Source organism: Nomascus leucogenys, chromosome 5 (assembly GCF_006542625.1).
Source record: "Nomascus leucogenys isolate Asia chromosome 5, Asia_NLE_v1, whole genome shotgun sequence".
Taxonomy (NCBI): domain Eukaryota; kingdom Metazoa; phylum Chordata; class Mammalia; order Primates; family Hylobatidae; genus Nomascus; species Nomascus leucogenys.
In genome coordinates, this window is record NC_044385.1 from 63,926,571 (window position 1) to 63,938,614 (window position 12,044).

The 12,044-nt window shown below is 38.7% G+C and overlaps 1 protein-coding gene across 5 annotated transcripts in view; it reads right to left on the bottom strand.

Annotated features, from left to right (window-relative positions):
* ZMYM2 (zinc finger MYM-type containing 2) overlaps positions 1-12,044 on the bottom strand; it is a 134,349-nt gene that overhangs the window by 48,836 nt on the left and 73,469 nt on the right. For all 5 annotated transcript variants that reach the window (XM_030813277.1, XM_030813280.1, XM_030813278.1 and 2 more), the window contains 2 exons: positions 9,233-9,383; positions 6,748-6,920 (listed from right to left, as the gene is read on the bottom strand). In XM_030813277.1, the coding sequence (XP_030669137.1) occupies positions 6,748-6,920; positions 9,233-9,383 (324 nt within the window). The remainder of the gene's footprint in view (positions 1-6,747; positions 6,921-9,232; positions 9,384-12,044) is intronic.

Here is a 12,044-nt window from a genome sequence, read left to right on the forward strand (position 1 = left end):
TGCAGCAGGAGTGCACTTCACCCCAACCTTGCCCCCACCAACAACACTGCAGTTGGAGCCTTAGCAGTCAGCCCCACCCCCACCACAACCTGGCCCTTTCACCAACACTGCCCAGAGCAGAACTAGGCACACAGAACAGCGGACACTCCACCTCCCTGAGGGACCAAGAGCCCTCTGAGAATGCACAAAGACCTGCACCTGCCAGCGCCCTGCCACCACCACCACCACCACCACCAGTGCAACCACAGGCACAGTAGCTGACAGGGGCTCCCCATTCCACCCCCTAGCCACATTGCATCCACCACTGTGGCAAGTGCAGGCTGGGAGGCAGGCACCCCAGCACCAACTAGCATCCTACCACAGCCAACTAGTCTGCACCCCCATCACGCTGCACTGCTGCTGGCACATGCCAATGAGGATGGATCCTGCTGTCACCGCACTACCAAATGCTTTGACTGACACCATCCATCGAGTGTAGTGATCGGCGGCCCCAAACACGTCAGTCTCCCCAGTGCAGTGGATACTTACGCTCCAGGAGACAGAATAAAGTTGAGACTGATATAAGTACCCCAGAGTTAAAGCACACAGTCCAGGAGTTAGGAACTCAGCACCGGTCCCTTAAAATCTTCCAGAACACAGTCACTTGGCTGAATCCACCTTATTCCACAATTAAACCCTCAAGGTCATCAAATATAGGATAAAAGAAAAAAAAATTGGCTGGGCACAGTGGCTCACGTCTATAATTCCAGCACTTTGGGAGGCAGAGGCAGAGGCAGGCGGATCACTTAAGGTCAGGAGTTCGAGACCAGCTTGGCCAACATGGTGAAACCCCATCTCTACCAGAAATACAAAAATGAGCTGGGGGTTGTGGCATGTGCCTGTAATCCCAACTACTCGGGAAGCTGAGGCAGGACAATCACTTGAACCTGGGAGGCGGAGGCTGCAGTAAGCCAAGATCATGCCACGGCACTCCAGCCTGGGCAACATAGCAAGACCCTATCTCAAAAAAAAAAAAAAAAAAAAAAAAAGCAAAGGTCAGCAACTTCAAAGATTGAAGGAATATAAGCCCACAAAGATGAAAAAGAACTAGCACAAGAACCCTGACAACTCAAAAAGCCAGAGTGCCTTCTTTCCTCCAAATGACTGTACTACCTCTCCAGTAAGGGTTCTGAATCAGGCAGAGACGGCTGAAATAACAGAAATAGAATTCAGAATATGTTTAGGAATGAAGATCACTGAGAAGCAGGAGCACACTGAAACCCAATCCAAGGAACAATGTAAGCAGGAGCTTACAGACAAAATACCCAGGATAGAAAAGAATGTAACTGACCTGATAGAGCTGAAAAACACACTACCAAAATTTCATAAGGCAATCACGAGTATTAATAGCAAAATAGACCAAGCGGAAAAAAGACTCTCAGAGCTTGTAGACTGGCCTTGTGAAATAAGACAGACAAGAATACAGAGAAAAAGAATAAAAAGGAATGAGCAAAACCTCCAGGAAATATGGGATTACGTAAAGAGACCAAATCTACAACTAAGTTGGTGTCCCTGAACGAGATGGGGAGAGTATAAGCAACTTGGAAAACATATTTCTGGATATCATCCATGAGAACTTCCCAACCTAGCTAGACAGGCCAACATTCAAATTCAGGAAATGTAGAGAACCCCAGTATGAAACTTCATAAAAAGATCATTCTCAAGGCACATAATCATCAGATACTCCAAGGCTGAAACGAAAGAAAAAATGTTAAAAGGCAGCTAGAGAGAAAGGTCAGGTCACCTACAAAGGGAAACTCATCGGACTAAAAGCAGACCTCTCAGCAGAAACCCTACAAGCCAGAAGAGATTGGGGGCCAATATTCAACATTTTTTTTTTTTTAATTTAACACCAGTGCCACCTGCCAATCAGCATTCCATATCCCACCAAACTAAGCTTCATAAGCAAAGGAGAAATAAGATCCTTTTCAGACAAGCAAAATCTGAAGGTATTTGTTACCACCAGACCTGCCTTATAAGAGCTCTTGAAGGAAGCACTAAATGTGGAAAGGAAGGACCATTAACAACCACTACAGAAACACACTCAAGTATACAGACAAGTGACACTATAAAGCAACTACACAAACAAGTCTGCAAAATAACCAGCTAACATCATGATGACAGGATCAAACCCACACATATCAATACTAACCTTAAATGTAAACAGGCTAAATGCCCCAATTAAAAGGTACACAGTGGCTTGGATAAGGAAACAAGACCCAGTGTCTCACATGCAATGACACACATAGGCTCAAAATAAAGGGATGGAGAAAAATCTACCAAGCAAATGGAAAACAGAGAAAAGCAGGGGCAAGTTGCCTCAGACTAAACAGACTTTAAACCAACAAAGATCAAAAAAGACAAAGGTCATTACATAATGGTAAAGGGTTCAATTCAACCATCAGACCTAACTATCCTAAATATAAATGCACCCAACACAGGAGCACCCAGATTCATAAAGGTAGTTCTTAGAGATGTACAAAGAGACTTAGACTCCCAGACAATGCTCCAATGACAGTATCAGACAGATCATCGAGGCAGAAAATTAATGAAGATATTCAGGACCTGAACTCAGCATAGAATTAAATGGACACCCCAAAACAACAGAATATACATTCTTCTCACTGTCACACGGCACATACTCTTAAAATTGATCACATAATCACATATAAAACATTCCTCAGTAAATGCAAAAGGACTGAAATCATAACCAAAAGTCTCTTGGATCACAGTACAATCAAATTAGAAGTCAAGACTAAGAAATCCATTCAAAACCATACAATTACATGGAAATTGAATAACCTGTTCCTGAACAACTTTTGGGTAAATAATGAGATTAAGGCAGAAACCAGTTAATTCTTTGAAACCAATAAGAACAAAGATACAACGTACCAGAATTTCTGGTACACAGCTAAGGCAGTGTTGAGAGGGAAATTTATAGCACTAAATGCCCACATCAAAAAGTTACAAAGATCTCAATTTAACAACCTAACATCACAACCAGAACAACTAGAGAACCAAGAGAAAACCAATCCCAAAGCTAGCAGAAGACAAGAAATAACCAAAATTAGAGCTGAACTGAAGGAGATTGAGACATGAAAAACCATTCAATAGATCAATAAATCCAGGAGTGTTTTTTTTGGGGGGGCGAGGGAGGGATTAATAGACAGACTGCTAGCTAGACTAATAAAGAAAAGAGAGAAGACCCAAATAAACACAATTAGAAACAATAAAGGGGATATTACCACTACCCCCACAGAAATACAAATAACCACCAGAGATTATAATGAACATCTCTGTGCACATAAACTAGAAAATCTAGAAGAAACGGACAAATTCCTGGACACATACACCCTCCCAAGACTGAGCCAGGAAAAAACTGAAGCCCTGAACAAACCAACAATGAGCTCCGAAATTGAATCAGTAATAAATACCCTACCAACCAAAAAAAGTCCAGGACCAGATGGATTCACAACACAATTCTACCAGATGTACAAAGAAGAGCTGGTATCATTCCTACTGAAACTATACCAAAAAACTGAGGAGGGGGGACTTCTCCCTAACTCATTCTATGAGGCCAGCATCATCCTGATACCAAAACCTGGCAGAGACACAACAAGAAAACTTCAAGCCAATATCCTTGATGAACATCAATGCCAAAATCCTCAACAAAATACTGCCAAACCAAATCCAGCAGCACATCAAAAAGGCTTATTCACCATGATCAAGTAGACTCTATCACTGGGATGCAAGTTTGGTTCAACATACGCAAATCAATAAATGTGATTCATCACATAAACAGAACTAAAGACAAAAACCACATGATTATCTCAATAGATGCAGTAAAGGCTTTCAATAAAATTCAACATCCCTTCATGTTAAAAACTCAGTAGGCTGGGGACGGTGGCTCATGCCTGTAATCCCAACACTTTGGGAGGCTGAGACAGGCAGATTACAAGGTCAGGGGATCGAGACCATCCTGGCTAACATGGTGAAATCCCATCTCTACTAAAAACACACAAAAAAATTAGCCAGGAGTGGTGGTACTCAGGAGGCTGAGGCAGGAGAATGACGTGAACCTGGGAGGCGGAGCTTGCAGTGGGCTGAGATGCTGCACTCCAGCATGGGCGACAGAGCGAGACGCCATGTCAAAAAAAAAAAAAACTCTCAATAAACCAGGTATTGAAGAAATATACCTCAAAATAATAAGAGTCATCTATGATAAACCCACAGCCAACATCATACTGCATGGGCAAAAGCTGGAAGAATGCATTCCCCTCGAAAACTGGCATAAGACAAGGATGCCCTCTCTCACCACTCCGGTTCAACACAGCATTGGAAGTCCTGGCCAGAGCAATCAGGAAAGAGAAAGAAATAAAGGGCATCCAAATAGGAAGAGAGGATGTCAAACTTTCCCTGTTCACAAATGACATGATCCTATAACTAGAAAACTCCATAGACTCAGCCCAAAAGTTCCTTCAGCTGATAAACAACTTCAGCAAAGGATACAAAATCAATGTACAAAAATGACTAGCTTTTCTATATGCCAACATCAGTCAAGCTGAGGACCAAATTAGAAACACAATCTCTTTGAAAATTGCCACAAAAAGAATAAAATACCTAGGAATACAGCCAATCAGGGAGGTGAAAAATCTCTACAAGAACTACAAAATACTGCTCAAAGAAATCAGAGATGACACAAACAAATGGAAAAACATTGCATGTTCATGGATAAAAAGAATCAGTATCATTAACATAGCCATACTGCCCAAAGCCATTTATAGATTCAATGCTATTCCCATTAAACTACCAATAACATTCTTCACAGAACAGAAAAAAAAATTTTTTTTTAATTCTATGGAACCAAAAAAGAGCCCAAATAGCCAAGGCCATCCTAAGCAAAATGCAAAAACAACAAAGCTGGAGGAATCATGCTACCTGACTTCAAACTATACTACAGGGATACAGTAACCAAAACAGCATGGTACCGGTACAAAAGCAGACACACAGACCAATGAAACAGAATAAAGAGCCCAGAAATGAGGCCGCACACCTACAACTATCTGATCTTCAACGAACCTGACAAAAACAAGCAATGAGAAAAGGATTCCCTATTCCATAAACGGTGCTGAGATAACTGGCTAACCATATGGAGAAGATTGAAACTGGACCCCTTCCTTACACCATATACAAAAATTAACTCAGGATGGATCAATAAATGTAAAACCCAAAACTATAAAAACCCCTGAAGCCAGCCTAGGCAATACCATTCTGGACATAGGAACCAGCAAAGATTAAGATGCCAAAAGCGACTGCAACAAAAGCAAAAACTGACAAATGGGGTTTAATTAAAGAGCTTCTGCACAGAAAAAGCATGCACACATATGTTCATTGCAGCACTATTCACAATAGCAAACACTTAAGAGTCATCCTAAATGCCTACCAATAGTAGAGTGGATAAAGAAAATGTGGTTCATATATACCATGGAATACTATGCAGCAATAAAAAAGAGATTATATACCCTGCAGGAAGATGGATAGGACTGGAGGCCATTATCCTTAGCAAACTATCACAGGAAAAGAAAAGCAAATACTGCATGTTTTCACTTATATGTGGGAGCTAAATGATGAGAACACAAACACATACAGGGGAACAACAGACACTGGGGCCTATGAAAGACTGGAGGGTAGGAGGAGGGAAAGAATCAAGAAAAATAACTAATGGGTACTAGGCTTAATACCTGGGTGATAAAATAATCAGTACAATATGACCCAAATTTACTTTTGGTAAATTTGGGTCCTGTTGGGTCATTTACCCATCATTTACCGTGACCCAAATTTACCTACATAAAAAAACTGCATATGTACCCCTGAACTTAAAAAAGTTGAATTTTTAAAGTGGATTTAGTATGACACATACACATACACACATTTATAGTTTCAAATTAAATGTTTCTGGTCTCTATTTAGTGTTCTTTTCAAAGTCCCCCAAAACTCACAATTAAAAAGGCAAAAAGCCAAAAAAGAGCAAGATGTTTTTAAAATATATCCCAAGTATCCAAAACAATTACCTGCTAACATTCAACACTGATAACATAGTCGAAAGTATTTCTATTTAGCTGGGCACGGTGGCTCACGCCTGTAATCTCAGCACTTTGGGGTTGAGGCGGGCAGATCACCTGAGATCAGGAGTTCGAGACCAACCTGGCCAACACGGTGAAACCCTGTCTCTACTAAAAGTATAAAAATTAGCTGGGCGTGGTGGCATGTGCCTGTAATCCCAGCTACTTGGGAGGCTGAGGCACAACAATCGCCTGAACCTGGGAGGTGGAGGCTGCAGTGAGCCAAGATGGTGCCACTGCACTCTAGCCTGGGCGACAGAGATTTCATCTCAAAAAAAAAAAAAAATTCTACTTAGTGAAATAAAGACACAACAAATTCTAGAAAAACAATCCATTTTGTTAAACTACAATGCTGAAAATATAGGTATATCCTAATCTTTTGGTAATGCTTAAGTTATTTAAAAAAAGAGATAAAAATGCTACTTCAAACAAGCAGAAATGACAATTTTAATGAATAGTATTATCAGGGCTAGGCCTTAAGTGTGTACATTTTTAAAATAAACGAGTTGCCAGATTTGTAATGGTAACAGCTACAACGTTTTTTAAGACTGGTTAAAGTAGCTGCTGTAATAAAGGAGTTACTCGCCTTGTAGTACCAATCCTGAAATTTTTTACAGCAGTCTTCACTGCAGAAATCTCTCACAACACCATCGAGTTCTTTAGTTGCTCCCTTCTTACAAAGCTGAGAACAATAGTTGCAAGTAACACATCTCAATCCTAAACGTCTTGCAAAATCCTGTTTGTATAATAATTTGCAGCCTGAAAAATATAAGGTTTATATATTAAAACAAAAAACACATGAAAACTAATTATTGAGCAGAGACAGATCTTAATTGGTCAAGGTTTTTCCTCTCCTGATCAAAACTATAAAATCTACTATAATCAATATCAACCTACAAAAATTAGAACAGAATATGAGATATTTTATTAGATAACATATTATCTAACATGTGGGTTAAAATAATGTTTCAAGACATTAAAATCTAGTAATGTCTCAGAATTATTTTATTTGTTCTATTTAAACAGAATCTTGCTTGGGCCTGGGAAATAGATAGAATTTTAAGTATCAAAGTAAGCATACCACAAATAGGCATTTTAGAAAAAAGAACAATGTAGACTACTGAGAGGCTCTGAGTAAACTTATAGAGATATTCAACTTAAGCAGGCATTTTAGCTAATTTTTCAAGCTTACCTCTCTTACATGGACCTTCAGGGAAATAAAACAGATTTATTGACTTGCCCAGAGAAAATACTTTTGTTATCTAGTCCTTTAATGAAATATTTTTTTCTACTACATAAACGCATTAAGTATTTTTACATATCTTATTTATTCCCTATAACACCTCTACGAGGATCAAGTAATACTCTATACTTATACTGTGCTATGTAAGTAGAATGACTTACATGTTATCTACTAAAATCCTATTCATCCTTTCATAAGGACCTCAAATTATACCCCTACCACAAATGCTGCCCACCATACCTAGTTTAAAATGACATTTCCTATCTGCAAACATGAAGTGCGATTGTTTTCTATATAATTTATCTAGCAATTATTTATGTACTATCCTATGACTTCTGTTACCTTGAACTATATTTTAAAATATTCTTTAAAATTTACCTTTATTAGCTTTATCTAACTAGAGTTTGATGGTAGTACTAGGTATTATGTGTTTTGTTATTTCTGACAGGTTCTAGCAGAGAACTGGGTGCAGTAAGAGAAAGCAAAAAAATATGTCATTTAACAGGAAAAAAAACACATTCTTTTTTAACATGGTATTACCCATCTGAATGTATAAATCCCTCCAACTGAAAATTATCTTCTTGAATGTCAATTACCTATTTGCTAATTGTCTATTTTAGTAAAGTCCATATAATCCAAATGGTAGACAATTAATGACATATATGAGCAATCAACATGTATGTTCAGATTTATGAATCAGTAAGAATGTCACTGCACAACTCAAATGTAAAAAGACTAATTCAGAATCAATCTTCTCAATGAAACATTATAAGATTTGTCATCTTTCATTATAGCTTTACTCTTAAATAACAGAGAAATATGGTTACTTTCCATTCCAGGTGAAATGTAAAAAATTAAATAGGAATGCCTTGTTTTATAAGCAAGCAGCACTCTCTTAGGGACATGACTTTACATTACATGTTAAGACTGTAAATGAACACACTAGTTGAATGAACTGATAAATCTTTTTATTTTGCTGTCATTCTCTACTGCTGACATTTAGGATTTTCCCACCTTTCTCTTACTCCAAACTAGCAGTCAGGAATCCATATAAAAAGTAGATCCAGAAAAAAATATTCCTCATTAAAAAATTATAGGTGAAGATAGCAGACAGGAAAGCTGGGAGTTCAGTGCCATGGACCAATAGAAATAGAATAGAAAGTGAAAGCCAGCTTAGAGCAAGAATGTCACATTTGAGAACAGGAATAACAAAACCCCAAAACCCACCGCTACAATCCTAGTTCCTATCTCTGGATAAGTAGATTTAGAATTTGAATTCATCTGTATAATCTGCTGCCTGGCACCAGAACAGCAAAAGTGTAGGTAAGAGGAAAGGGAATTCTTGAACATACTAAAACAGAACCCAGTGTTTCCCTGGTACCCCAAATTGAATACCTGAAAGTATTTTCCCATTTTAGTACTGCCATATGTGATTTTCTTTCTGGTATACATATTGAAAACCTTTGCAGGTTAGGTAGTAAGCCGGGCAGGGAAAATGGAGCTAATGGAAAACAATTTTAAACCACTTGGAAAACCAACTTTCAGACCACAACGTGTAGGTTTAGAAATAACACGGCATGAAAATGCTTTTATTTTATTCTAAAACTTTAATGAAATAAGAGGTTACCAAATTTTTAGGGATAAAACCATCTTGAAGCCCAGGTCTACAAACACATATAAAATAACAAAACAAGTCAGTAGAAACGTAAACTCAATTTTTTTTTTTGTTCAGTTACATTAAAATTGTGCAGCCACTCTGGATATATTATTTTGGCAAAAAACATTAAATATCAACAAATGTTATGAACAACACTGTATATACACTTGCCTTCACTACAGAAAGGTCTCTTAACGCCAGAGAAATTTACTGTTTCATGAAGAGTCTTCTCCTCTTGACAGTATTCGCAATATGTAACTATGCAATGCAATTTCTTATAGTCATCTGAACAAGTTTTGCTGCAGAACTGATGCACTTTGTTCTAAATGCACAATGGGAATCTTGGTAAGTATATGACAACCACCTCAAGAACAAGCTTAAGAAATAAACAAGCCACTTTTACAGAAGCAAAGTTCAATCATTTACCTATTTAATGTTAAGATCCTTGGGGATAAATTTCCTACAGGCCATGGATACCTAGTTTAACCAATTCACTGCCAAATTTAAACACAGCTCCACAAAATTCAGTGCCATTAGCTACCCTAAAATTACTCAATGAAAGTAAAAGTATCACTAAATAAGATGACAGACTGGTGTTGCTAACATAATTGGAGAAATGGGAAGAAAATGATGGAAAATACAGCGTACGTAAACTAAAGAAAGATAAAAATTATGGCACTAATAATATTTTCAGTCAAAAAGAAAAATTCTTTGTTGAGTATAAACAAGTAGGCTCCATCACATTCCTACCACACACCTTAATAGTAACAGATGTATCATGGATAAAGTATTCAATTTGGTGCCATCACACAGTGTGCTGCTGAACTTGAGACTGAGTTGTTTCCCTTGAATGGAATATGATTAGTAATAATTTGTTTCTCTTGGGCCCAAACCCACAATAGCCAGAGCTACTTTTCAAATATCCACCCAAGCAGGTATGAACAAGTTAAAACTTCCAGGGAGGCAGCTTTTCTCTCATTATTGAGCAGGCTACAGACTAAGTCTAAACCATTTACTTTACACTTAGCAAAGACATGTGAAAACCAGAATAAGGAAGGTGAGGGAGTCTGGGAATCAACTCAAGTAGTAAGGCAATCATTAGTGGAAAGTTGCCCCATTATGACTATGTAATTTATAGAAGGAGGAAGGCAACAAAGAAGCCACATGGAGTGAGGGGCAAGAGACCACTGAATTCTCAATCTCCCGGGGGGACACGCTCAACTCTCATTCAGTGTGGCAGTGTCTCTTAACTGTTTCTAACACTTAACCTCCATGTAAATAAAAGCAATACACCAAAACAACTGTCAAAGTGGAGTAGCATTGACATAAATGCAGTGAAAAGGACCTCATTTTGATCTAGTATCAAAATTCAGTGTATGCAGGATCTTCATTTTCTATATGACACTATTATTCTGTGTGCTTGCTAATGGATTTCTTTCTTCATTTCCTCATCACTCCTTTATTATCTCGTACTGGGCCTTCATTCTTACTGCTGTTACTTAAACGTTATCAGTTACTAAAAATCATCACTGGATGCCAACAACAGTCTCAAATAGGGATTGGTTTAAATGATCTGGAGACAGCACCAAAGCAAATAATAAACTAAAAAACGTTCCAGTCATTAAACTGTTAAAATGAAATTTCAGGTTTCCAAAGTATTTTAGAAATCATGTAACCCAGGCTGGGTGCGGTGGCTCACGCCTGTGATCCCAGCACTTTGGGAGGCCAAGGCAGGTGGATCGCCTGAGGCCGGGAGTCTGAGACCAGCCTGGCCAACATGGTGAAACCCCCTCTCTACTAAAAATACAAAAATTAGCCAGGCGTGGTGGCAGGCGCCTGTAATCCCAGCTACTTGGGAAACTGAGGCAGGAGACTCGCTTGAACCTGGGAGGTGGAGGTTGCAGTGAGCCAAGATCACGCCATTGTACTCCAGCCTGGGCAACAGAGCAAGACTCCATCTCAAAAAAAAAAAAAAAAAAAGAAAAAGAAAGGAATCATGTAATCCAGTTCTGGGTACCACCTTTCACTTAAGACTTAGATACTGAATGACTCACCAACAGCTGCTAATAAATGTTGGCTCAAGAACAGTGTTAATACTACATCTTCTAAATCTTGTATACCATTTTATCATATACCCCATGCACTACCTCCCACCCTGCCCCATCCCTAAAGGAGTGAAAAGAAACAACGGCCAAAGGCAAGCATTGCTCAAGAAAGCAATGGGCAGCCTGGGCAGTCTTGTCCATGTATCCATCTATTACTGCCCCCTTATGAAATAAAAGTCAATCATCAGAGTTATTGCTAATGGAGACATGTCAAAGCAAATTAGTAAACTAGTGAAAAAAGGGAAAAGAAAATAAACTTATAGTGGGATTCATAGGCCACTGTTCTTTTATTAAAACACAATTATGGCTGGGCATGGTGGCTCATGCCTGTAATCCCAGCACTTTGGGAGGCCCTAGCCAACATGGTGAAACCCCATCTCTACTAAAAAATACAAAAATTAGCTGGGCATGGTGGTGCCCACCTGTATTCCCAGCTACTTGGGACGCTGAGGCAGGAGAATCACCTCAACTGAGGAGACAGAGATTGCAGTGAGCCGAGATTGTGCCACTGCACTCCAGCCTGGGCAACAGAGCAAGACTCTGAGGAAAAAAAAAAAAAAAGAAAAAAAAATTGCAGAATTGTATCATTTTATAAATGACAATGTGGTATATGACTAATACATTCTAATATGTACAGGTACTGAGTGATAGAAAATATAGTTCTCAGATAATACAGGACAGGGAGAAACATGGGACAAAAAAAGGAAAGACAATTGCTCTAGGTACGTAGCTAAACAAAATGACATTCTGTACACTATTATGAACTTATACAATATATCAGGAATATGACTTCAGTAATTTTTCTTGGACCTAAAAAGAAATAGATCCTTTGTTGGTTTTCCACTCCCACATGAGAATAATCCAATCACAAAAAAAAT